Source organism: Giraffa tippelskirchi, chromosome 1 (genome assembly GCF_054371585.1).
Source record: "Giraffa tippelskirchi isolate mGirTip1 chromosome 1, T2T-mGirTip1v1.2.pri, whole genome shotgun sequence".
Classification (NCBI taxonomy): domain Eukaryota; kingdom Metazoa; phylum Chordata; class Mammalia; order Artiodactyla; family Giraffidae; genus Giraffa; species Giraffa tippelskirchi.
Genome location: NC_137275.1, coordinates 31,130,045 through 31,157,930, shown reverse-complemented (window position 1 = coordinate 31,157,930; position 27,886 = coordinate 31,130,045). Strand labels below are relative to the sequence as shown.

Sequence of the window (27,886 nt, the reverse complement as noted above, 5' to 3'; positions counted from 1 at the left end):
ATGACTCATCTTCCTAAAACATATTCATAACATTTCTTCATTTAAAAATCATCAAAAGTCTCACTTGCTTTCAGGATAAAATAGAAACCTCACTGGTTAATATTCAAGGTCTTTTCGAATGCCATTTCTTTTTACCAATACTGTTTTATTACAGAGTGCTCTAACATGAGGGCATGACCTCTGTCCCAAGGCCAGAACCACTAGTAATTAGTTGTTTGGCATAAGTCTTTCTGAGCTTTCTTTTTCTCTTAAGTAAGAATGGAGTCTAACAAGATTGTACATGTAAGGTGGTTGTTATCAACTGAGACCATGTAGGCCAAGTGCTTGACACAATGTACCAGACATTGTATTGTCTTCACAATGACTTTATCTAAAACTTGACTGTCCTTGAGCTATTTCTCACAGTTCTGTTCCTTGAATGGCTTCCTGGGTAGCTCAAACGGTAAAGAATCTGCCCGCAATGCAGGGAAACCTGGTTTCGATCCCTGGGTCAGGAAGATCTCCTGGAGAAGGGCATGGCAACCCACTCCAGTGTTCTTGCCTAGAGAATTCCATGGACAGAGGAGCCTGTTGGGCCACAATCCATGGAGTTGCAGAGAGCTGGACGTGACTGAGCGACCAACACACACACATTCCTTGAATGGCGAGTGCTTTCCTACCTCCAAGATTAACACACCCAGGATTGCCATTTCTACGATCTAATGTTTATCCATGCTTCATGATCCAACTTAACTGCTATGACCTTCATAAACCCTTCCCTGGAATTGTTAATCTTTAATCTAAACCCTTCTCTTTAACGGAGAAGGCAATGGCACCCCACTCCAGTACTCTTGCCTGGAAAATCCCATGGATGGAGGAGCCTGGTAGGCTGCAGTCCATGGGGTTGGGAAGAGTCGGACACAACTGAGCGACTTCACTTTCACTTTTCACTTTCATGCGTTGGAGAAGGAAATGGCAACCCACGCCAGTATTTTTGCCTGGAGAATCCCAGGGACAGAGGAGCCTTGTGCGCTGCCGTCTATGGGGTTGCACAGAGTCGGACACGACTGACGCGACTTAGCAGCAGCAGCAGCTTCTCTTTAATCTTCTTTTATGGCCCCTAATATTTACTATCATCAGTACTCATTTTCAATTTAATAGAAATTATCACATTGATTTCTATTTGAATCTGTTCTGTGGAGGGTTCTATCATACCAATGAAAATATAAGCTACTTAAACCTGAAGGCAAGAACTATAGCTTATATTTCTCTGTTTTTCATAATGTTTATCAAAGTTCTTAGCACCCAGTAGATGTTCATCAAATAACATATATGTTTAAATAAAATGATTAATATCCAAAAATAGGTAGACCTCCTAAAAATTAATAAAATATTTTTAAAATGTAATACGGAATGTAGATAAGATTTTAACAGAGTATTCAAGGAAGAAATAGAGATGACATTAACATAAAATATGCTTAATACCATCCATGAATAATTATACAAGCGCATTAGAACAATTCAATAATGCTACTAAAATTAAAAATTAAGAATTCTATTTCAAAATGAACTCTTGTATATTGATGGTGGAAATTAGAATTGAGTCACCAACTTTAGAGAGTAGCTTGACATCACCTATTTAATTTTAACACTGTATTCCCTATGGGCTAGAGTCGGACATGACTGAGAGACTAACACACACACACACACACACGCACACACACACATACACACATTCCCTATAACTAAGCAGTTTCACTTCTAGGTATACATCTAGATATCTGTCCTGGCACATATACTGAAACAGGAATATATAAGGTGATTTACTACAATGTTCTCAACAGAAAAGGTAGAAACAAAATATTCACTGATAGAACAACGGTTAAACTATGGTGTACCTCTATAATGCAATATTGTTTGGCAGTTAAAAGGAATGAAGTTATGATTGGTGTGGTGTCTTACTCATCATCCTTTCTAAGGTCCCTTTCTATTCTGCAGAGACTGGAAAGCTTAAAAAGACATTTCCAAGACTGCCTTGCATTTAGAATTCTGGATGCAAAATAGGTTCTGTCAGCTAGATGCACTTGTATGAAACTTGAAAGGGAGAAGCAAGTCAGATAACTTTTAAGGCAGAAATGAAGCTGTCTTGGGATTTATGCTGATAAAAGGTCATGGGGATATTCTGTTTCCTGTAGCAGCATTCTACTTTCTATTCTCCAGCTTCCTAGGGTCTAAGAAACAATTTGAGAGTAGGCAAAGACCAGACCAGCTTATGGGTATCAGGAGGCTGTACTAGTAGTATCATTGCTGCTGGTGTCTTTCTGATCCCTGGATCTTAGCTATTGAATTCAGTACTTCCAGTGGCTATCTCTTCTGGGCATCAGTTCTCTACCATTCTATGGGTCATCCTTGAAGTTCAGCCTAGGGTCTTCACACCAGCCCTTCTAATAACTTTTGAAATACATGATTTCGTACTTCAAATTGCTTTCTGTTTAAAATGTCTTTTCTAAAATAAATAAATAAAATGCTTTTTCTACTCTGACTGATAGAGCTGTAAATCTGTATAGAAAAAGTTTAAGAAAAATTATTGAGTAAAAACAAGAGATGCAGAATCACAATTTGATACAATAACAGAAATAATTAAAAGAAAATAATCTTTACATTTTTAACAGAAGTTAATGTATATATTTAAATTCATGTATAATTTTATTTATAAAAGGTATATTTATTTATAAAAAGGTTAATATATTAAAAACATCTAGAAGGATTCCAAAATAATGATTACCTCCAAGGAGAAGGAAAAAGACCAGAATTAAAAATGATAACTAAAGAAACTTTTTCTTGATCTGTAATGAATTTATTATTTTCACAAGAATAATGTGTTAATATGTTGCTTGCTTGTATAATTAAACTATTTTTAAATATACTTGTTGAAATGAAATAAAAATTTGTCTTTGATATGGATCTGAGTAGAGGATAAAAAGAGGAATTGGTAAATAAAATGTAGGGAGTTAGGGCCAAATTAATATTGGTTAAAAATAAATTGTATTAATATTTGTTGGCTTTGTAGGACTTTCCAGGATGAGATGATGACTTGATGACAATAAGCACAAAATCCATAAGAACACAGTGGATTGGGAATCCCTGGTGGTCTAATGGTTAGGACTCCACACTTTGACTAATGAAAGCCTGGATTCAATCCTTGGTCAGGGAACTAAGAGCTCATATGCCAAGCTGTGCAGCATGGACTGAAAAAAAGTTGATAAGTCTCACAAAGGTGTGAACTAATTTTTAAAGTACAGTTTACCAGGAGAAAAATGTCAGAGGAGGACATTCTAGATAAGGAGTACAGCATTTGAAAGGCCCAGAATAACCTGTTTCAGAAATCTGAAGTAGTAGCAAAATTAGAGCGCAGGTTAAATACAAGGGCACAATGGGAGAAAGAACAGAGCTGCATACAGCAGCTATATCCTAATAGTACATTTCAGTGTTCTTCAGTTGGATGGGATTATTACTTGCATTGAATGAGACACCAGTTCAGGAACACAGAGACAGAAAAGAGCTCTTGAGAAACTGTAGTAGGACACTCAGATGCAAAAATAAATGTTTCCATTTTGTAGAAAGCACAGTGACAGGTGTATGCCTGGGGCAATCTGGAACACCAGACTAAGGATGTCAGAAAAGGCTTCCTGGTAAGAGGGGAACTCCCAAAACATGTCCTGACTAATGAGTAGGAAGAGTGTGTCAAGGTTTTTATGGATTTGCAAGTCATAATAAAGAGTTTAGGTTTTATTCTCCAAGGGTGATGAGTCCAGGGGTGGAGTAGATTTTAAGCAGAGCAAAGAAATTCTCCTAGACTCCCTGAAAACTGAGACTTTGTCCCTGCTCTGATCGTGGCTTGGTTTGATGCCCTTTAATCCCTTCTCTTTCATCAAATGACCAGGAAGGAAAATGTGGGGACAGACACTCATTACTCTGTCTAGTGATTTCTGCTTTGTTGGATCTTTTTTTCTGATAGATGATATAAATCTGATGTACAGTATAAATGTATGAAACCAAAGATAGTTATTTAATGGAATTCTTGTATATTCCTGTGTTTAATTAAAATAAAGTTTTGTTTATTCAACCATGAGTGTGAATTGTGACAAATTTTAAATGAAGATGACTAAATTTATTGAGGAAACAACTTAAGAAAGTACAATAGAATTATTTTATTTTCACAAAGATTTATAATAATTATAAAGAAAACAATGTTTTATGAAACATTGATTTTTTTCTGTAATCATATAATTTTTCTGTAAAACATAAAAACATATGATTTTTTTGTAATCCTTTAATTAACCACTGTAAACTGCCACTCTGAAATATGCTTGACATACCTTTATGAAATGTCTCAAAAATAGTTTCTAAAACTTCCTTACACTGAAATCATGAAAAATGAAAACTAGTAATGACTTCGGTAACCTCAAGTGCTAAGCAGGCATTACTTAAGGCATTTAACAAAATATCTGACACAATGGTCAGAAATCTAGTTTGTAATGTCCTGGAACAGAAATTATGCTCAAGTTGCACCAGTCCCTTCTTGAAGGGATCTTCCTGACCCAGAAACTGAACCCGAGTCTCCCACGTTACAGGCAGATTCTTTACCATCTGAGCCACCAGAGAAGCCCATGATCTGGTGAAGATTTCTTTTAAAAGTGCAAATGAGTAATACGTAATTACATTCAGTTGTGTGCTGGTAAATACTTAACAACCAGGTCTCAGGGCTAGGGACTACGAGCCAACTTGTAGCACTGATCAATTTCAAGGTCTAAATACACTACGATCAATTTCAAGCTACTCACACGGCATTGCTGAACATAGATTCAGGAAAGAGCAAACAGTAGCTTTCTATTTGTTGTTGTTGTTCAGTTGCTAAGTTATGTCTGACTGTTTGCAACCCCATGGACTGTAGCATGCCAGGCTTCCCTGTCCCTCACCATCTCCTGGAGTTTGCCCAAGGTCATGCCCACTGAATCGGTGATGCCATCTAACCATCTCATCCTATGTCCCCCTCTTCTCCTTCTGCCCTCAATCTTTCCCACCATGAGGGTCTTTTCCAATGAGTCATCTCTTTGTATCAGGACGCCAAAGTATTCGGGTTTCAGCATCAGCCCTTCCAATGAGTATTCAGGGTTGATTTCCTTTAAGAGTGACTGGTTTGATCTCCTTGCTGTCCAAGTAACTTTCAATAGTTTTCTCCATCACGACAGTTTGAAAGCATCAATTCTTTGGTACTCTGCTTTCTTTATAGTCCAGCTCTCACATCAGTACTTGACTCCTAGAAAGACCATAGCCTCAACTACATGGGCCTTTGTCGGCAAAGTGATGTCTTTGCTTCTTTTTTTTTTATATACAGGGTTTTTTTTTTTTTATTAATTTATTTGTTTTAGTTGGAGGCTAATTACTTTACAATAATGTAGTGGTTTTTGCCATACATTGATATGAATCAGCCATGGGTTTACATGTTTTCCCCATCCTGAGCCCCTCACCCACCTCCCTCTCCATCTCATCCTTCTGGGTCATCCCATTGCACCAGCCCTGAGCACTTGTCTCATGCATCGAAACTGAACTGGCATTCTGTTTCTTAATACACTGTCTAGGCTTGTCCTAGCTTTCCTGCCAAGAAGCCATCATCTTCTAATTTTATGGCTGCAGTCACCATCCACAGTGATCTTAGAGCCAAGAAGAGGAAATCTGTTACTGCCTCCACATTTTCCCTTTCTATTAGCCATGAAGTGATGGGACTGGATGCCATGATCTTAGCTTTTTAATACTGAGTTTTAAGCCAGCTTTTTACTCTCCTCTTTCACCTTCATTAAGAGGCTTTTTATTTCCTCTTCACTTTCTGCTGTTAAAGTGGTATCATCTGCATATCTGAGGTTTTTGATATTTCTCCCAGCAATCTTGAGGACACTATTCTGAAAAAGTTGTTCAGACTGCCCAATCTCAAGTACATCTCATCAGCCCTATTATTTTCTATCATATCACTTTTTTTCCTTTGTAACACTTATTGAGATTATCTTACTTATGTCTTTACTTCCTATCTTTATCCTCTAAATGCAGCATCCTTGAAAGATGATACTGTGTCCATACCTGACATTTCCTGAAACACACTTGATGTTCAATAAATATGTGTGATTGTCCTGAGTAAGGAGTGAGGAGGAAAAAAGCATCATCTTGTCATACTTGGTTATGGATTGACTTCCCATGATTATGTTTGTCACTTGAGTCACAATTTACAATAAAGAAAAAAGCAAAATAATGTCAAAAACAATTGAAGGAAGAGAATTTTTGAGTTTATTTTAGCTGTTTTTGAAATTTTAAGCTACATTTTTCTTTTATGAAATTACAAAAGGTGAATTATTCACAGAGATTACAAAGTCAGTCCTCTGTGTAACTGCACGTGTACTGTCAAGAGAGCTACTGTAATAGATGCCATACTATCCTCTTCCCTAGAGGACCTCACATTATTTTTGCTGTAAGAGAATGCAAACAGATGACAAAAGAAGAACATGAAGAAAATATTATATAAATAATTACAACTTTAAGTCATTTTAAAATTCTTGACTCATTTTGAATTTAAATTCTATTGAGGGAAAACTTATGTGAGGGTTACAGCCTATCAAAGGCTGAAGAATGACTTTAAGAAAATAATTGCTCCTCTTAGTGTTCCTCACTCTATAAATTAAGAGACTTGGTCTAGCTGAACTTCTGATATCCCTTCTCTATTCCAAGATTATAAGCTTTTACAAGATTATACAAACTATTTCAAATATAAATAAAATGTGAATGTCCATTATTTGTCTTATACAGTCCAGTTTAACAAAATGAATTTGTAATTTATAGAGTGAAAAATAATTTATTTGGTATACCTAGCATATTTGTTCTCATACTAACAAAATGTGCATTTTTTTTAAATTCTGAAAAATAAAGTATATTCCTAATTTAATGGCAAGGTAAATCAGAAGTAGGGTATTAATAAAAATATTTTGATCTTCCTTTTTTTCTTTCTGCTTCCTATATTAGTTAAATAAATAAGTGAACGAATGGATAGTGTTTTAGATAAAACATTAATCAAGATCTTCATTCATTTGTATGTAAGAAAATAATTGGTATATCAACAATAAAAAGAAAAATATTTTGAAGAAATGGATAAGAATATCCTATAGTTGTCTTTCTGTTATGTTCCAAAGTTACTTCTCTTTCAGAGTCCTGTCTTGGAGGTAATCCAGTCACGATAAGCAGTCACTCGAGTGTAGACACCTGGTTTATTCTTTTTACCACACCCTTCTCCTGCACTTACTATTCCAACAAGGTGCCAGATGTTCCTAGAGTTGGGGTAAGCTAGTGGTCCACCAGAATCATTCTAGAAGAAAACAAGAAAAAAAAAAAGTTTCTTGTGCTGAAACATTTCTATCTCTCCTCCGGAGTTTTCAATAGGCTCTAGGCAGTGCAGACAATTCATGCTCTTCAGGCTTAGAACTGTGGAACTACTGAGTTTCTTCAAAACCCAGGGCAATTACAAACCAGAACACAGTGCCTATAACTGGATTGGATTGGGTTGGGAAGACTAGAAGTTGACTTTGTAATGAGTCCAACCTTAACAATGGCAAATGTGACTCCATGATGAAGCCTCTGTGGAATGGATGACATGTGCATGTGGCATCTCTGGATAAGGAAGAGGCAGCCTCCTAGGTCTGTAGGTTGCCCAGAAAATAGGGCCAAATTTATTTTATTACCTTTAACTATGGATTCCTAGACTGAAAACTTCCTGAGAGCAGAGTTGTGTTCACCACTGCATTTCCAGCTTCTGAGCTGGGGTCTGGTACATTAATGAGATGGGTAAATATTTGTTAGGTGGATTGAAATAAGAAGCTACTCTGTGAAAATCATTAAGACAAAAAAAAAAAGTAGTAAAAAATTCCATTGAATTAGTACTTGGGAAAAATGATTTGATAATGTATCTAAAAGTACCTGACAGGCATCTGCTTCTCCAGACATAAATCCAGCGCATAGCATTGTATCAGTCACCAAGCCAGATAATGCATATGGAGCGTTGCAAACTCTGTTATCAATAATCTTCAAAAAGGCCTGCTGAAGTATTACTGGAAGAGGACCTAAGGGCAACAAATTCTGCGTATTATGGAGATCTTAACCTTGTTTGTTAAGACAAAGAACAATCTGTAGAATAAAGCAGATTCTTTTGGTCACCAAGAGGCAGACCAGTCCCAGGCTAGACTGGTTTCTTTCTAATGTTTATTATTGCTGGCTGCCTCACACAGAAATTCCAAATTTTCCAGTTTGTATTCCCAGAGATATTTCAGAAACTGAAGACAATGCCATGCTTTTGTGGTCCCATCACTTCGTTTTCTTTTCAGTTTTTTTTTTTTTTTATGACTTGGTTAATTGCAAGAAAGAGTGAAATGATTGATTAAATAATTATTCCTATGAAGCTATTACACATTTACAGAAAAACTTACCATTCACATGAACTTACCATTCATATAAAGTGTTCCCCATCCTGTAACTACAACACTGTCATTTGCTGAGAGTTTCATTTTGGCTTCAGGAAGACAAATCTTACGAACATACTTTGTAAAAGAGACTTCTTCAGCGAGCTGTAGAAGGGCAATGTCATTGTGAATCCCAGGGCCACTAAAATTTTCATGAATAATAATGTTTTGAACTTTCCGTGTCATATACGGTTTATTTACTACAGTTCCAAAGTTAACCGTCCAATCTTCTGAATTATTTTTCCTGGAGGGCACAATTTAATTAAAATACACTCAATTTGAAGGTCAAAATGATGTTCACAGTGGTTATCTTATAACTTTAAGATATGTTTCCCAAACAGTACTATAAAGCACTTAAATTCTTATTTTAAAAATGCCTTTGATGTGGGTATGTCATAAATGCTTCAGACACATACAAATAGTCTAAGGATTATTAGAGTTGTTTGTTTTTGTTTAGTTGCCAAGTCGTGTCCAACCAGACTCTTCTGTCCATGGGATTTCCCAGGCAAGAATACTGGAGTGGGTTGCCATTGCCTTCTCCAGGGGATCTTTCTGACCAAGGGACTGAACCAAGTCTCCTTCACTGCAGGCAGGTTCTTTACCGTCTGAGCCACCAGGGAAGCCTGTATTGGAGCTGTGTGTGTGTGTCAGTTGCTCAGTCATGTCTGACTCTTTGCGACCCCATGGACTGTAACCCAGCAGGCTCCTGTATCCATGGAATTCTCTAGGCAAGAATACTGGCATGGGTTGCCATTTCCTTCTCCAGGGGATCTTCCCAACCCAGGGATCAAACTCCGGTCTCCTGCATTGCAGGCAGATTCTTTACCTTCTGAGCCACCAGGGAAGCCCATATTGGAGCTGTTAGCCCACTACAAATCCTCCTAAATAGTCACTGATGTCTCCTGCTACTTCAGCCCCATCTGGTTTCTATGCATTTGAGTTGGGGAGCAATCACATGAGCAGCCTCAGTGCATGGGGTCCAGAATCACACGTACTGCCATGTACGCTGGACTCCATGAGCCTGTGGCAGGGCTCTTGACGTCTGTCTGCATACATAAAAAATTGCAACTTGTTCTCACCCAGTCACTCTGCTATATTTACCAATTCAATGCATCTTGGCTTCTAATTTAGATTTTTTTTTACCAAATTCTCTAGTTCCTATGAAATTCTTTCTCAATTTAGACCCTAACATCCTATTAAATTACTGTAACTTTCCTCAAAATGTCAGGTGCATTTTTTTTTTAAGATTTCAAGATCTTCATGTAACTGTGACCCTCTTGAATCCTTCTCCCATTCTGAAGTCTTCAGTGACTCCACACACTCAATAGCTGTGTTTTTTTAGTAAGTAAGCATCTTGTCATTTAGAAGTGTCCCTCGTGAATAAAACTATATTTTCTAAGCGTATTTTCTAATGTTTCCTTTTACAAATCTTCTTTACTTCAAATAGTTATTTTTGTTTGCTGTCCATAGAATACAGCTTGTGTCTCTACATCTCAACACATTTGAAGATGACTATTTTTTCAACTCAAAATGCGCATTATTCTTTCTGATCTATCTACTCCAATCAAACAAACTTTATCTATTTAGAGTCTGGATCCAAACTTGCAACTGCATATCTCAGCTAGAATATGTTCTCGTATCTTCATCAAGTGTCCATAGGGCACACTATTAACATCTGTGTTGTACATGTGACACTTACTACTCTATGCTGCATAATACCTTTAATATATCACATTTTAATTTCTTCAACTAGATGGTAAATCCCTAGAGCACAAGACAAATAAGCACCTTGTAACTGGCTTTAGACATACCTGAGTTCATACTCGGTTCCTGTTGTTTAAGAGTGGTAGGATCTTGGTCAAGTTATATCACCATATTTAAACCCGATTTCCTCATCTTTAAATAGGTTCAAGTATACCTTTCATATGGAATTATTGTTATGATTACATGGAATGATGTAAGTAAAGCACTTACTATCAGGCCAAAGCCCTTATTTGGAAAACGTTAATTGCTTCCATTCGCTTTTCCCTTAGTTGCCCCCATTTAAATGCCTTTGTTTGCATGTGTGTGTGCTCAGTTGCTTCAGTTGTGTCCAACTCTTTGCGACCCTATAGACTGCAGCCTGCCAGGATCCTCTGTCCATGGGGATTCTCCAGGCAAGAGTACTGGAGTGGTTGCCATGCTATCCTCCAGGGGATCTTCCCAACACAAGGATCAATCCGGAGTCTCCTGTGTTGACAGGCAAGTTCTTTAGTGCCACCTAGGAAGCCCTTAAATGTCTTCACTGCCCTCGAATTATGAGAGTACTTGTAAATTTCATGTAGTCTTGGTGAATGTCACACATTTAGGTTAACCTTCACAGACCTCCCAAATAGATCTGCAACCAGAATCTTGCATTTAGTCAGACTTTCAAACTTACCTAGCAAAGCAGTGAGCTGCAGATAGGAGCCACTTGCTGCTGATCAGAGAGGCACCACAGTGGTGTTGGCCTTTCCATTGCATGCTTGCCTGCCATGGCCAGGCCCCCATCAGGGCATTTTTCCCATTCACAATTCGGTTGCCTACTGTGATACTGTTGGTCAGTCTTCTCCCACAACCTGAAAAAAGGATTTATTTATACAAGGGCAGGTAACTTTGATTATGCTTTATGAGAAATACATATTAAAACAGTTCTTGAAACCCTTCAATGATTGTCCAGCATCTCCTAACCAATGCTGTTTCTTTCCAGAATGTACTTTTATTATGGTAGCACTCCGTTCTTATTTCGGTGACTTTTACTTTTCCTCTTTTCCAGTTTCAAGAATCTTTCAACTCTTGACCTTTGTTGTATCTATCTGTTATAATTCTAGTCTCCCCCAGTAGATTGCATAATTTTAAAGGTGAAGACTTTGCTTCATTGATGTCTTACATAGCATGTACAATGCTGTCTGTAAAACCCCATGTGGACAACATATACTCCATAAATATACACTGAATGAATGAATGCAAGGATGTATCAAACTGTGGGCCACATGATACTCTAAACAGAATTTTCTTAAAAAGTACAGACTGTTTTTTTTAACTTGTAATAAACACATTTGATATAGCCTAGTTTTGCATTTTCTTATTACCCTCAGTTTCTTATTACCCTCCTTTTTTCCTTCACTTAAAAAAAAAAAACTAATTCATCCATGATATTCTTCATGATTCCATTTTTTGAAAATAATTCTCACTTCACCCTTTTGGACAACCCATTACAAATAGTCAGTGTTTTTCAAAAAGAAATGCTAGATAGATATGTGGCATCGCCGATAATTTTGAAAGACTACTACAGATTTCCAAAATGAAGTACTTCTAGAAACTTTGTAGCAAGATGATGGGGAACTATTTACGAATGTGTTAAATTTATAATAAAGTTTCTAAACTTACAGTTGTTGGTAAGCACTTCGGCATTATCCTTGCTGATTTCTGAAATTTAGAAACAAAAACACAAGGTTAATAAAATATCACCAAGCAATCTCTTCAACCAAACGACCAAATTTCCCAATCCAATTACACCCAAAATTTAACTATTCGGGTTGGTTCACGTATTATTTATCAACCCCTCTGACTCCTACTTCCTCTATTTTGGCCATCTCTCCACATTTCTACCAGGTGGTATAGGCAAAAGGAAACGGAAATAAAAAAGCAAAGCTCTCAGCTTTATAATAGTTGAAGTAAAACATTTAGTGAAATAAGAAGATGACACCCTTACTAAAAGAGGCACTGGGCATAATCTTTGGATATTTTTTCCCTATGATAATTCTCACTACTTTGAAATAAAGTTGTCTATATTTTAAAGAAAAATAGCAATTAACATTACATTTTATTGTGCCTACCCTGCTCTTTAGAACTCATTTTCATTACTTAGACTGAATTGTGAAATCTTGAGAATTTGACTTAAATTTAAGTCCCTTTTCTATTGGAAAGAGATCTTAAAGAGAAAGAAAAGAGAGAACCTAAAAAAAGACACATCGGAAAGTGTTGACCCTGAATTCCTAGGAGACAGAGGGGCCATAACTGGTACAACCTTCTTTCCTAATGACTACGCACAAAGGAATTGTCTTGCTCCTTGCAGAAGCTCTAACTCAGACTCACTTCTCATGAGTGGCCCATTGGTAACAGAGACTGTATGGAAGCAAAGGAGCTGTAACTGGCAGCTGGTGACCATTATAGCCTTCAAGGATACTAGGATCAATTGTCAGTCTGGAAGAATCACAAAACTGGGCTCTGGAAACACAAGTTTATCGCTTAACAGACTTTGTAATAATCGGAGTTTAGAGTTTCAAGATCTTTGCAAAACCATCAAAAATTTATGAATAATTACTTTCTGTACTAGGGCAAAGTCCTTTCATTTTCTTCCCTTGTTTTCTAAGGAATTATTTCAGGCAAACTTTATCTTTAATAGTATTACTCCCATTCTTCCACAAGAAGCAATGAAAATTCCCTAATCTTCAACTTTACCCTTACTCCTGCAATCTCTACACTGAATTATCAAGAAAACCCCAAGTCTGTTTCTTATAATGAGATCCTGACATAAGTAGGAGGTAAGGAGGAATATATGGAGGAGGGCTTGGCAACCCACTCCAGTATTTTTGCTTGGAGAATCCCCGTGGACAGAGAAGCCTGGCAGGCTACAGTCCATGGCATCACAAAGAGTCAGACTCAACTGAGTGACTAAGCACAGCACAAGGAGGAATACGGCTTCAGTTATTATTTTTTCACCCCTTTTTCATCCATTACAGCCAAGCCTTCTAAACTCACAAGCATGCCTGTAAACACTTATTTCTACCACTGTTCAGACAAAGAATCTATAACACTCCCCTTTCCAATACCGCCTCAACTGTAGGAATGCCACAGTTGGGAAAACTAATTTCTCCTAAGAAAATTCCTAAAAATTTTGGTTCATTTTTTTTCCAGTCCTTTTTATTTTTTTAATAGTCTAGATACTTCAGTAGTAGAAAATAATGTAAAAAAGTAAAATACCTGTAAGCTTAATGGAAGTGGGAATTGCATTCCAGGATGCCATGTTGTCCTTCAACATCTGATGTAAGAGAGCCTTGATTTTAGTCCTCATGCTATTGTTTTTTGCTGGAGGAAACTTGAATGTCAACTGTAACTGTACACTTGAACCATTGGAATCAGGACTAGAAATAACAGAAATGTTCTAGTGTGTTGCTTTCTGATTTTTCAGATGTTTCATGAACACATTAGATTTCCCACATTTTAATTATTATATTGCCTTTACATATATTAAAAAATAATACAGATATTATCTCAGTATATATAAAGTGTAATGGTCCCTAAGAACCTAACTGGTTAAGAGGTATTGTTCATGAAAAAGGATGTGAACTACAAACTAGAAATCAGGATATTTCAAACACATGTAAGAAGCTGAGTACTAGCCAACAAATAATTGGCATGAGATTTTATTATAATGTAGGGAAAAAAAATAGTTTTCTTATATAGATATTCTCTAATAGCTTAATTTTAGAGAAAAAGATAAATGAGAACTGAAATGCAGGGCCTGGAAGTATTCAAAAGATAACTTCTAGCATGTATTTGGGAACCAGTACTAAACTTCTTACTATAGATTCTTATATATGTCCACCCCAACAGATCTATGTGATGAGAAAGTTCAGAAAGATAACTCTAAAGCATGAAGAACATCTCCATTATTTACATATATAGTACATCATTTTTATTAATCAGGAAAGAAGATAAATTCACTTTGGAAGATTTTCAAACAGAAATCCACATTAAGCGTGATTTAAAAAAAAAACAAAACTTCAACTCTATTTTCAAATAATTATGATTAATTGAAGACGCTTTGAAGATTTTTCCTTGTCTGTAAGAAAATAGATTGGTTGGTTGGTTAGTTGGTTGATTGGTTGGCTAGCTGGATTTTTTGTTTCATTTTGTTTTGTTTAGGGAGTTCAGACTTACAAGTGCTCCTGTGTTACTCATCCCCTGTGCTCTGTAACACTGCCTCCCTACATCCCTCATCCCCACCACCACCACCAAGCACAATTACAGTACATGTTTAGACAAAAGTTACCTTAAAAGAGTCACTTTCTCCAGTCATTAAAGTGATGGTAATTATTAGAGAGAACAAAAGAGGATTATTTTAGAAAAAATATGGTCAGATGAGTATGAATGGGAAAAGAGATGATTACTGTATCAGTAGTAAAACAATCATCTAGAACTCCTGGTTTTGCATAGAGTTACAATTATCTTCTATCATAGAAGTCAGTTAGGACTGACTGCCACCAGCAACCTTATAATTCCCCTTCGAGTACAGAGATTAAAGATTTGAGCGGAACACTTCCTACCTGAATAGAAATTTGTTCAATACAGTGATGCTATAATTTATGGGGAACTCTTTAGTCCCTTCTTTTTACTTTCTTTCTTCCTTTCTTTCCTCCTTTCTTTCCTTCTCTCTCTCTTCCTCTATCCCTGTTTCTTGCTGCTGTTATTTAAAGCTGAGGTTGATGTGACATATTATCTACTTCTCATTCCATAAGATCTTGAATGAATTTTTACTTACAGAAGTTTGATGACTTGAGAGTTTATATATTCTTTGTATACACTAGAATTTTGAAATGCATCAGACATCTGTCAAGAGAAAAAACAAAAAAGCTACTGTGTATGTTTTAACCAAACTTATAATAAAATAAATAAACTTCTGACTTACCTTAGTCTCAATATCTTTGCTCAGATCTGTGCTGGCCTGTGAAACTGCTTTTTCACAATTATCATTGTATGTGACTCCAGAAATATGAAAATCACCCTGGTAATAGTAAGTCTTTTCTGTGAAATAAACAAATACTTAGAAAACTTTAAAATAACCTTGACCTCAAGTCCCTTCATATCTTTATCTCAAAATTAATAATCAGTACTGGGAAATTAGCTTATCACCACTTGAATGAGAGATCCCCCTAGCTCTCAACCAGCTCTAGTTACTCTCAGTATTAAAAAAGACTGTATTAATTCGTAAACCAGAATCCTAGAGTAAGCCCATCTTCCAAAATTGCTTCAAACAACTTTTACAACAAAGTTTGAGTGTATAATTTTATTTCAAGAAGTCCAGTTCAACTAATTTAGATTTAGGTAATATAAGCTTGTCTAGCGTTGAAACTGAAATGGTAGATAGCTGATCATGTAAAGACACTCAAGAGTAAATTCTTATCCCACACACTTCCTGCTCAAGCCAGGATGACTGTAGTGCTCCATTTTGCATCACTTCTTTCCACTGTCATTGTTTCTTTTAAAAAAGGGACTTGTTAAAATGCAAACCATATTTTGGAAGGCAAGCTAATTGAGCTACTGGTCCCCACTAACATACTGACAAGGCTTCTTCACGAGAGCCTGATTTGAAAAACTCAGAACGCTATCCATAAGGAAACTATGTGAATAAAGTTATTTTTTAATGAGTAGAGGTAAGAAGTAGATAGAAAGATTCAGACTGTGGAGAGGTAGTGGATAGACAAAGTAGGCAAGAGATTGGGCATCCACTATGCTTCCAAAGGATAAGTTTTGGTATTTGATATTAAGATGGTTGGGTAAAAACAAAGGAGAAGAGGCTAGGTTGAAAAAGAACTGAAATTGTCACTGAATCAAGCAAAATACGTCCACATTGCGTTACTGCATAGGGTGATATATTTCAGAGGAATAAAACAGGAAAATCATGAAAAAGTGTTGTTAGAATAATATACTTAAAGTATTAAGATGTGGGTTTGTGCTCAACTATACTAAAAAGCTTGTGATATCTAGGAAGTCATTTGACTTTCCTGAGCCTCAGTTTCCTGCATGTGAAAGTAGGGACAGTAGTAAAACCTACCCTACCAGGCTCAGAGAATTAGTGTGAGGATCAAGTAGAGTAACACATACCAAGTTTCTTTAAAAACATTAAATGGATATACAAATTTCAGGGTTTACTTTTCCTGAAAGATAAAAATAAAAAAAGTTTTCTGGATGTAAACTTAATGAATGTTATTAAAGATAAGATCAAGTCAGTATGAGCATTCAGCCATTTAACCACTCTTGACTGTCCACTATTAGAAAAGCCATTAGTGGATTATCCACAGCTGCTTATCAATTATGTCATTCAGAAAAGCTTGTTTATGTATTTGGCTGCATCAAGTCTTAGTTGCAGCACACAGGATCTTCATTACCTCATGTGGGATCTTTCACCTTGGTGCACAGACTCTCTGGTTGTGGCACAAGGGCTCCAGAGCATGTGGGATCTTAGTTCCACAACCAGGGATTGAAATGCATCCCCTGCATTACAAGGCAGATTCTTCATCACTGGACCACCAAGGAAGTTCCTCAAATGGATCTTAACAACCAATATCAGAGCACAAGCATTGGCTCAGACAGTAAAGCATCTGCCTGAAATACAGGAAACCCGGGTTTGATCCCTTGGTCGGGAAGATCCCCTGGAGAAGGGAATGGGAACCCATTCCAGTATTCTTGCCTGGAACATCCCATAGACGGAGGAGCCTGGAGGGCTACAATCCATAGGGTCGCAAAGAGTCAGACACAATTGTGTGTGTAGATCTTAATAACCAATATCAGAAGGGTAGGGAATCTCTGAAGTTTGAGGTATATTTTTTTACCAAAAGATACAAGTTAGCTACAAACCTACTCTACAAGCACCTTTATTGACAATGAATACTGGCATCACAGTATTGAGCATTTCAATCTGGTCCACACTCATAGCTGGTGATATAACTTATAGACTGGATCAAAGAGGCATCTGATTCAAAAAAATTACAAACTTTGGTGTCAAATAACATAAAATTATGTTGAAATAAAATAGTAATTAGATAAGAAAGTTTCCATAATGAAATTTAATATTCCTGTTGTTTCTCGTCAATTTTTAAGAAAATGAGAGTCAATACTGACCAACTGCCAGAAAATGGACGAGGAGACCAATAGTTAATCCCAAGATTGCCACAACTCCAAGAAAAATAAGGATGGTTCTCCATAATGGCCAAGATCTTCTCTGGGAAGATACGCTGGTGTGTCTACCAAAAAAAGGAAGGTGACTTGAATCAGATGATGTGCTGTGTGCTGTGCTGAATCAGATAATAAATATTCTAAATTTACCTGTCTCTCCTCCAACTCATACAACACAATGTATAATTTAGGCATCATATCTTTGTGTTAGCTTAAAACACAGAAGCCTCAAATGTGTCAAGGAGGATAGACCCTAATGATCATTCATTTAACAGATCATCTTTGAGTGCTATGTTAGCTGCTGGGGATACAACAGTGAGCAAAATAGAATGGTTTACGTTCTCATGTTGATGAGGAGAAATCAATTGACTTTTTTTATTTACCTAAAACAGGTTATAAAACATTATACATGATCTGATTGTACCTTTGCGAACTATAGCTGCATCATATACGTGGACATATATAGATTTATAAACACAAACATATAACATCATTTATATGTTTAATTAAGTGTGTCAGAAAGCATCATGATGTCAAGTTCAGCTTTCCCATGTTTTAAAATTATGGATAGACTTTTTTCTTTCTGTTTACTTCTTCCTTATCTATACTCTCTAATGTTTCTACAATAAGCTTGGATTATCTATACAGTATGATTGCATAGATAGATAACATTCATCATTACAACCAATCAATTAGATGAAAAATAATCAGAAAATATTGTAACTTGGCATCATACAGATAGAGTGATCTAGGCTTACAGTTAGGTCATATGGTCAGGCTTAATCTAATTTATATAAAGTTTGGACATTATTCTTCATATCTTGAAAGACATGATGTCATGAAATAGTTCATTTGGAGCTGTAACACACACACGCAAATCTAATTCCAAATTCAAAATAACCTCAACTGTTTCTTCAATCTGTTTTCTGCATTATACTAAACAAAAATTACAAAACAGAAGAGTTTGTATCAGTAGATATATTTGTAAAATTAGATATTTTCTATGAGTAGGAGAACCTTTTTGTTCTAGTCCCTCCAGAACTAATTGTCTTTTTGGTAGAGAAGATCCTTTAAAAACGAATTATAGGTAACTATGCCCCACCTGTGCAACTCCACCCAGTCTTATTTCCTCTCTGTTCTGTTCTCAATTCTTAATCCTACCTCTTCCTTATATCTCTTTTGATGACCTGTTTATTAACACTACCCTAGGCCAACATTGTGAAAGCTCTTCAAAGAAACTTCCTACATTCCATACGTGCTTTTATATTGTAGTTCATTTGTATAATCTCATTTCCATAGCAAAAAAGCTATTTGGGCACAATATTTCTTATATTAGATGAATCACACTTTGAAAGGAGCATTTAATTAATGTGAACAATAATATTTATAACCTTATTAATATCTGAAAATATATGTTTGCTAATAAGTAGAAAAATTTACTATGATAGTCTCAAATTTGTTTTGGATTAGCCATTGTAACTCAGGCTGGTAGCTTAATCTCTGTGAGACATGAATATTGGTTTGAGAGACTCAAGCACTATATAGCCTAAATTATGTACATAGTACAGAAAGTAGCTGAGATGGTTTCTATATAAAATAGTCACTATATTACAGTGTATAAAATGCTTTTCTTTGAAGGTCCCTTTTAGACGTTCTTGAAAGTTCTAAAGAATACATAGTGTTGACTATAGCACTGGTATTGCTTTTTCCCCTTAATTGTGATTTCTTCCTATCATAAACAATTGAGGAGATTTTTTATATATAAAATATCATAGTTTATGATTTATTCAGCCTCTCCTCTAGTAAGTATGATGTTTGCATTCTGAAATTGATTATTATTTTTAATAACAGCTGAAATCATTAAAATCATGTTCTAAATATCCAAAAAAGTCCATTCATGAAATAATTTACTCTCATCTATCAAGTATATATTTCGGCCATAATTTTTTAAAGGTAGAAATCTGAGTTACTGAATGAACCTCTCATTTAACAAAGAGAATAGGGTAAAAATTAATCTTCAATAAATTTAACCAACTCCATATGCTAAACTAAATTATACTTGACTCACTTTTGGACTGAATCTGCTTCAAGGAAGAGCTCATTGCTATTCTGGTATAATTCAACCATTTACCTTAATCAGATTACAATAATGTTAAAAATGATGGTAACTACACTATCCACAATTTTAAAACATTTATCTCACAATAATTTATCTCCCACAGCCCATACCCAGTATCATATCCTAGATCAGACTTCCTTATAACCAAATTGTGATACTGAATTAGCAGTTAAATTGCAAAGCCTTACAAACTGTAGTTCTCATTTACTAAAACTTCATTTCCAACCACTTGAATTGGATGGACCTGAGTTCTGTTATACAGTGAAGAGTGTTAAAACATGATTCCAATGCAAAATTCCCCATATCTTATAAAGACACTTTTTTTTCCATCGTTAAATTTGTTCAGTCATTTCCGACTCTTTGCGACCCCATGGACTATACAGTCCATGGAATTCTCTAGGCCAGAATACTGGAGTGGGTAGCCTTTCCCATCTCCAGGGAATCTTCCCAACCCAGGGATCGAACCCAGGTCTTTCGGAGTGCAGGAGGATTCTTTACCATCTGAGTCACATAGGGAGAGGCTTATGAATAAGGAACAGAGTATTAATAATTAATGATCAAATAAGTCAAAGAGCCTCCACCACCAACTCTCTTCTGGAACTCTAGGAAAGCCTAGAGTCTGGAAAGGAACTTATTTGGAAATGTATTAAGTTTTGAGGGCCCCCTGCAGTTTGCCAGCTGCTAATTTAGGGTCTGTGCTATAAAGTATATTATTCCAAAAATCTACAATGGCATTCAGGTTTTTAAATTATTTCTTTAAAAATTCATATTAGAAAACACGGTTTTTGTTATACTATTAGAGAACAAAAATGCTAGGATTCCTTTTTTTTTTGGCTGCACCTTGCAACATGTGGTATCTTAGTTCCTTGAGCATCAATCAGACCTATGCCCCTGCCCTAGAAACGTGGAATCTTAACCACTGAACCACCAGGGAAGTCCCAGTGGTATTCTTATGAATGACTATTTTTTAAAATAGCAAATAAAATTTTGCTAAAATCTGATTAATATTTTCCAAATTTCTGAAAATTTCCCAGAGACTTTACAGGGCCTTTAGATATCAGAAACAATAGCATGGATCCAGAAATAAAAATCTAAATTATAAAAAGCAACCAATGAACAAAAATCTACTCTGTAGCAACCTGTTAGCTTTTAGACTTAATCTCCCAGATAAAATTCCATTTACCTGTACATAGTATTCTGGTTATTATGGTGGAGTCAGGAACAAAGATAATGATGATGTTGAAGATGATGACGATGATGGTAGTGGTAATAAAAATAAGGGCTTTCTGGTGGAGCTTTTAAGATGATCAGAGTTTCCCAGGTTTATGTGTTACCTTCAGTGTTGGTTGGTTCATTTTTATGGGCTGGGTGAAATAAAGAGAACAAATAAAGTGAAACTTGTCTGACTAGTGTCATCGACTGTCATATTTCTATGGTTTCAAGATAGGAGTCATCCAGGGAATGACAAACTTCCTTGACTTGGCTATTTAGAAAAAACTAATAGCCTAATCTTGGTCTGGTCACTTAAAAGGTATACCTAAGAAATAGCTTTTTGGTAAATCGAGATAATTCTAACTCTGTGTTTGATCAGTTCCATCATTCTGGATATTTCCTCCTCAACTGAAACCAGCTGTAACTAGATAGAAGTTGCTGACAAAAGACTTTTCACAAGGTATTGATATTAACATAACTAATAATCACCACCATTTTGATATAATGAATTCTATTTCATTGTTTACATTTTCATTTCCCTAATTACCAGTGAATATGATCATTACGATCATTATTTCACATATTTCACTTTTCAGCTATGCTATAGCCCCAGTCTTTGTGTTCTGACTCCTACAGCCTGTTATACTGTGATTTTCTGCTTAATTTTTAGCTTCTCTACCTCACCTGGACTGGTCAGTGTTCTCGGGTAAGAAACTGCTGCTGCTGCTAAGTCGCTTCAGTCGTGTCCGACTCTGTGCGACCCCATAGACGGCAGTCCACCAGGCTCCCCCGTCCCTGGGATTCTCCAGGCAAGAACACTGGAGTGGGTTGCCATTTCCTTCTCCAACGCATGAAAGTGAAAAGTGAAAGTGAAGTCGCTCAGTCGTGTATGTCTCTTAGTGACCCCATGGACTGCAGCCTACCCGGCTCCTCCGTCCATGGGATTTTCCAGGCAAGAATACTACTGGAGTGGGGTGCCATTGCCTTCTCCAGGGCAAGAAACTGTATGTATGTAAATCTCACCCAGTATAGCCCCTTCTCTTCATTAGTTTTCTCTGAAATAGTTTTTGCCAGGTTTTGGTCACTCTGTTCTACGTACATATGGTTTTTATATTTTTTCCAAGGTTTATAATTATTAATTCTAGAAAAGCTTGATAGAAGATTTTTCTCCATTGCTGGAAGTGGAACTAGTCATTGGTGGTGTTTAAAAAACAGAATCTCTTAATTTTAGTTTAAAACTTGCCAATATTTCCTTTTAAGGTTAGCATTTTATGTGTATATGTACATAGTTTGTTGAAGAATTCTTTGCCCTTCTTAAAGATATATTTGCATGTTTTCTTCTAAAAACCTTAGTGTTACCATCTGCACTTAGATCATTAATTCACATTGCATTCCTTTGTGTATATATTATGAAGAAGGAGTAAAGATGCATTTTTTTTCCATATGATTATTAATTGACCCTGCACATCTTACTGAAATCATGTGCATGCAATTCTTTATCCACTATCCTGCATTGCCACCTCTGTTATAAATCAAGTATTGATATAAACCAAATGCGGGTCTCTTTCTGAATTTTTTATTTTTACTTTATTTTTTTAGTGTACTATATCACACTGCCTTACTTATTGAAGTTACATCATGTCTGTGTCAAAAAAAACACACAACATAAGAATTGTCAGTTTAAGCTGTGTTCAAGGTCTTATTGAGGACTATAGCTTGGAGACAGCCACTGAGTTAGCTCTGAGGAAACTGCTCCAAAGAGATAGTGGAGAAAACCTATTTATATATGATTTTTGGCTAGGAAATACATACAGTCAATATACATCTTAGTAAAAGACTACTGCTAGTCACAAAAAACCCCAAATATCTCAAGTCAGTGATGTTAATGTTTTTCAATGTATGAGAAGAGTCAAGAGTCCAGGTTTATTCAAATTCTACTGGAGATGTTTATCCAAGTATCTAAGAGGCCTGTTTGTCCAAAGCACAGTGGGCCTCATTCTTTATCATTTGTGATGGATTGCGATTTAATACTTCTAGAACAGAACTTTTTCTCTGTTCACACTTGATATTTGGTATGTAAGCCCATAGTTTTTTCTTTTCTCAAACTGGTCTTGACTATTTTTAGTCCATTATATTTCCTTATAAATTTTAACACTGATTGATCAATTTCCAAAAAGAAATTTCTAGACTTTTGTTGGTATAGTATTGAATCTATAGATCAAATGGGGAAGAATTAACTTCTTAATATATTGAAGCTTCCAATCCATGAACTTGGTAATTTCTTTTGTTTATTTCAATTTTTTAAAAATTTCTCTCAGTAGTGTTTTATAAGTATCTGAATAGAAGGCTTACACGTATTTTCCTAGGTTTAATCTCATGTATTTGTTTTTTTCTATTCCAGTGTAAATCGTTGTTGATGATGGTATTGTTCAGTCACTAAGTCATGTCCTACTCTTTGAGACTCCATGGACTGCTGCACACTGGACTTCTCTGTCTTTTCACCATCTCCCAGAGTTTGCTCAAACTCATGTCCATTGAGTTGGTGATGCCATCCAACCATCTCATCCTCTGTTATCCCCTTCTCCTCCTGCCCCCAATCCTTCCCAGCATCAGGTTCTTTTCCAATGAGTCAACTCTTCACATCAGGTGGCCAAAGGATTGGAGCTTCAGTCTCAGCATCAATCCTTCCAATGAGTGTTTAGGACTGATTTCCTTTAGGATTGACTAGTTTGATTTCCTTGCTTTTTAAGGGACTCTCAATAGAGTATTCTCCAGCACAACAGTTCAAAAGCATCAATTCTTCAGCACTCAGCCTTCTTTATGGCCCAACTCTCATATTCGTACATAACCTCTGGAAAATGACACTATTTGTAAAAGGTACTATTCTTTAAATTTTATGTTATATTTATTGTTGGCATATATAAGTACAATTGACTAGTATATTGACCTCATATTGAGTAACTTCATTTATTAATTTCATTTTTCTGTTTGTATAGTATTTTGGATTTTTAGCACACACCTACATCAGCAAATAAGTACAATATTATTACTTCTTTTTCACTGCTTATATTTTTATTTTCTTTTAGTTGACTGGTTGATTGATTACTTTTGCCATACATCATAGAATTCTAGTTACTGTTGAATAGAATGGGTGATAGATGGCATCCTCTTGTTCCTACTTTTAGGGAATGTTTTTTGGTATTTCACCATTGAATAGGATACTCACTGTCATTTTATTAGATTAAAGAAGTTTCTTTTTGCTTTTAGTTTGCTAATTTTTATAATAAATTAATTTTGAACTTGACCAAATGCTTTTTTCCATTTTTTGAGATAATCATTTTTCTATTTTTGTTTGATCAATATTGTGAATTAAATTGATTGATATTTAAATGTCAGATCATACTTGTATTTCTGTTAGAATGACCCCCAATTATATTGTAAATAAAATGTGATACATTTTATATTTTACTAGGTTTGATATCTTGTTTTCTTTAGGAGTTTGTATTCATGCTCCTGAGAGCGAATGACATAATTTTATTGTCTTTTAATGTCATTGTTAAGCTTTGTAATCAAGGTAATGTTGCTCTTATAAAACAGGTTGGAAAGCAATTATTTTATTGAAAATAAAATTTTAAATTTACATCAGGTGGAAAAATTCCTAGAAAAAAATTCGAGTCTCCAAAACTGACATAATCACCACTGTAAGAATTGCTACCTATCCTTCAGGAAAATCACATTTTGGATTTTGCACAAACTTAAACTTTCTCTTTATATACTCACTGAGATTCAGAAATTTATTTGTTGAAACAGCTATTAGAAACATAACCCATAACTCATATGTATGTTATATGACATTTAATGTCAGTTACCTTCTAAAAATAAGACAAATATTTGAAGCTAATGTATATTATGTATTTATGTTAGATATCAATTATTTCATGTGCAGGCATGCATGTCAGTCACTTCAGTCATATTCGACTCTCTGCAACTCTATGGACTATAGCCCGACAGGCTCCTCTGTTCATGGGATTCTCCAGGCAAGAATGCTTGAGTGGTTTGCCATTTCCTTCTCCAGGGGATCTTCCCAAGCCAGGGATCAAACCCATGTCTCCTGGGTCTCCTGCATTACAGGAGGATTCTTTACCCACTGAGCCACCTGGGAAGTGCCAATCATCTCATATGCATCTCTTTTCTCTTTTGATTTGCTTCTAATATCAAAAATAGCAACTTCAGAAGATGTGTTCCTTCAACTTTCCTTGGATAAACAACGTTGCTTATGAAACAGTATGAACCTTTCTTCCATCTTAAACAAAGCCTAAAATTTCAGTATTTATGCTATTTTTCTCCCTTTGGTTCCATAACTACAAAGGCCTTTCCATTGTAAAGGAAAAATATGTCATATTATATTAATGGCTTTGCTGAATCACCATTCTTTAAATGAGTACATTATAGAATGTACATATGTTCCAAAACATTCCCATAGACTGCATGTTCCAGTTTCAAATCAATTATAAGGTCTCAGTGTTTGAACAAACTCAGATAAAAATTAATCAAGTGCTCCACAGCAGCTGGAATTATCCATCTTATGAGAGTACTTTCTCTTCTTGGGTTTATATTTTCCCCAAGTTGTATCATGACATTTGCATCCAAATAAATTTATTTTCAAAATTTTCAAAATCCTTCAAACCCACCTTAAGATTTTCTACTGAATCTTCTGAAGTTACTCTGGTCCACATTAATTTTATTATTTTCTAAGTCATAATATTGCACATAACTTATAACAATTAATTCTATTTATTGTTCTATTTGTACTATATTTATTTCCCCAAGAAGATGATAAGATCCTAAAGTGCAGGGTTTACATCTTATACTAATTTTTCATACACTCCAGTTTCTCAATAGGCACTTACAGTCTCATTGTCAGGATTAGAAAGCAAGCACCTCTTCTCCTTTCTATTTTATTGCTTGTTTGTTCTTACATGGTGCTGTGCTGTGCTCAGTTATCTCTGACTATTTGCGAACCCATGGACTGCAGCCCACCAGGCTCCTCTGTTCATGGGGATTCTCCAGGCAAGAATACTGGAGTGGGCTGCCATGCCTTCCTCCAGGGGATCTTCCCAATCCAGAAATCAAACCGGGGTCTGTTGCATTGCAGGCAGATTCTTTATCGGCTGAGCCACCAGGGAATTCCTACACGGTATTTGGCTCTTATTTGTACTATTTTTTTTTATTTTGCATTTGCAGCATTTTAGTTTAGCTTGTCTGGAGAGCTACTAGCAGCCTTTTAAAGGGCACTGTTTCTTAATAAGCGTACTTCTCACAGGACCGAGTTCTCAAAATAGCAAAACTAGAAGCTCAGTTTTACCAGTAGTTCATCATGATCAAGCTCTAGGGAATTATTTGATATTTATCAAATTCATGACATTGTTTTTGACCAAGATGTCATGTAGTGAACTTAGAATGGGAGCTACAATATTCTCTATCTCTAGAATGCATGAGTCCATAACTAGGATATTACCTTCATATTCTCAAGGAATCAGGATAACCTAGTTTATAAGTCTGTTACTCAAATGATATGTGTGTATCAAATTCAAATATTCTGGTACTAGACTGCCTGTCCACTTCCTATAAATTCTCTAGGTTAAAACACCATCTTTTGTGCATTGGTAATTTTTGTTGCTAAAAATATAACTTCATTATATAATCTATTCCTACTAAAGAAAGGCTGAAGGAAGATTGACATTCTTGGCCAACCCTTGTAACATGGTGAACCAAAGTCTAATACTCAGTAAAAAGATAGATTATAAGAGACCAAATTGCTGTTTGATGAGTTTCGGTCTTTTGTAAGATGAATTACATTCCTAAGTACAAAGAGCACTTACAAATGAAACTATGTGTAGTGTTATAGCTAATGTTTATGAGATTTGGATGAATCATAAAATGAGAGGAGTCCAAAAGTGGAGATAACATAGTTTATTTTTTAACTGAGAAAAGTTATTAGTGAAAATCATTTGCCACTAAATCTGAAAAAATTTTGGTTAAAAAAGTGGAGAAATTACTAAAAGTATGGCTTGGGCAAATCTAAAATTGGAAGCAGTCATTACTTGAAGCCTATGTTGATTCAAATAAAATAAATATTGTCAGATTAACTTTATACCACTTTTAGATTAGGAGATTAGGGCAATGTGGTAGACAGAGTTACTCAGAATTCTTACTGTCTTCATCATCACCTTAAGAATTATTATCATTATTAATATAGCAAAAACAATAGCTATCAATCATTGAAGGTACACTAGTAGCCTTACTTTTTTATTTTCCAATGTCTCTATATACCTCTTTCATATTAATTTTTTCAACAATTCTAAGAGATAAATGGGCTACCTTGGTGGCTCAGTGGTAAAGAATCCACCTGCCAATGCAGGAGACATAGGTTTGATACCTGGGTTGAGAAGATTCCCTGGAGGAAATGGCTCCTCATTCCAGTATTCTTGACTGGGAAATCCCAAGGACAGAGGAACCTGGGGGGCAGTCCATGGTGTCACAAGAGTCGGACACAATTTAGTGATTAAACATGAGATAAATATTGTCACTCCCACTTTACAAATGAGAAAATTGAACTTCAAAGAGTTTGTAACTTATCAAAAGGCACCTAGATACTGAGTAGTAAAAAACAAGATTAATTTTTTTCAAATGCATGGGACTGGTATTTCCTAAGATGATGGACTAAGGAAATGAGACCAACATTCCTGAAATTATAGTAGGAAAAATGGGTAAAATAGTTAAGAACTCTGTTGATGACATCATAAAGCTAACAAAATAAAAATTCCAAGGCCAAGATCTTGCTGAAGATAAACTCAAAGAAGTTAATTAGCCTACCGTTTGGAGCTGCTATTTCTGGAAAAGGATGCTAAAGCCGAGAAGGGCATCTAATAGTATCAGGGCAACAGCGTCAAAAGTTGGAATCCAGGGTCTGCACTGAGTAAGAGTGGTTGTTAAACCCACCACACTTTGAGCTGGGCTCCTGAAGGGCAATTTGCTAAGT

General features: G+C 35.8%; 1 protein-coding gene across 1 annotated transcript; it reads right to left on the bottom strand.

Moving 5' to 3' along the window:
• Nucleotides 1–7,080: 7,080 nt before the first annotated feature.
• On the bottom strand, nt 7,081–27,634 carry LOC145511376 (transmembrane protease serine 11B-like). The gene is made up of 11 exons (XM_081504529.1): nt 27,284–27,634; nt 20,816–20,996; nt 17,460–17,581; nt 15,247–15,362; nt 15,100–15,167; nt 13,539–13,699; nt 11,943–11,981; nt 10,954–11,131; nt 8,519–8,778; nt 7,996–8,138; nt 7,081–7,387 (listed from the first exon to the last, which is right to left on the bottom strand). Exons 2-11 carry the CDS (start codon nt 20,821–20,823, stop codon nt 7,226–7,228), a joined length of 1,257 nt encoding a protein of 418 aa, XP_081360655.1. The 5' UTR covers nt 20,824–20,996; nt 27,284–27,634; the 3' UTR covers nt 7,081–7,225.
• Nucleotides 27,635–27,886: the final 252 nt, after the last annotated feature.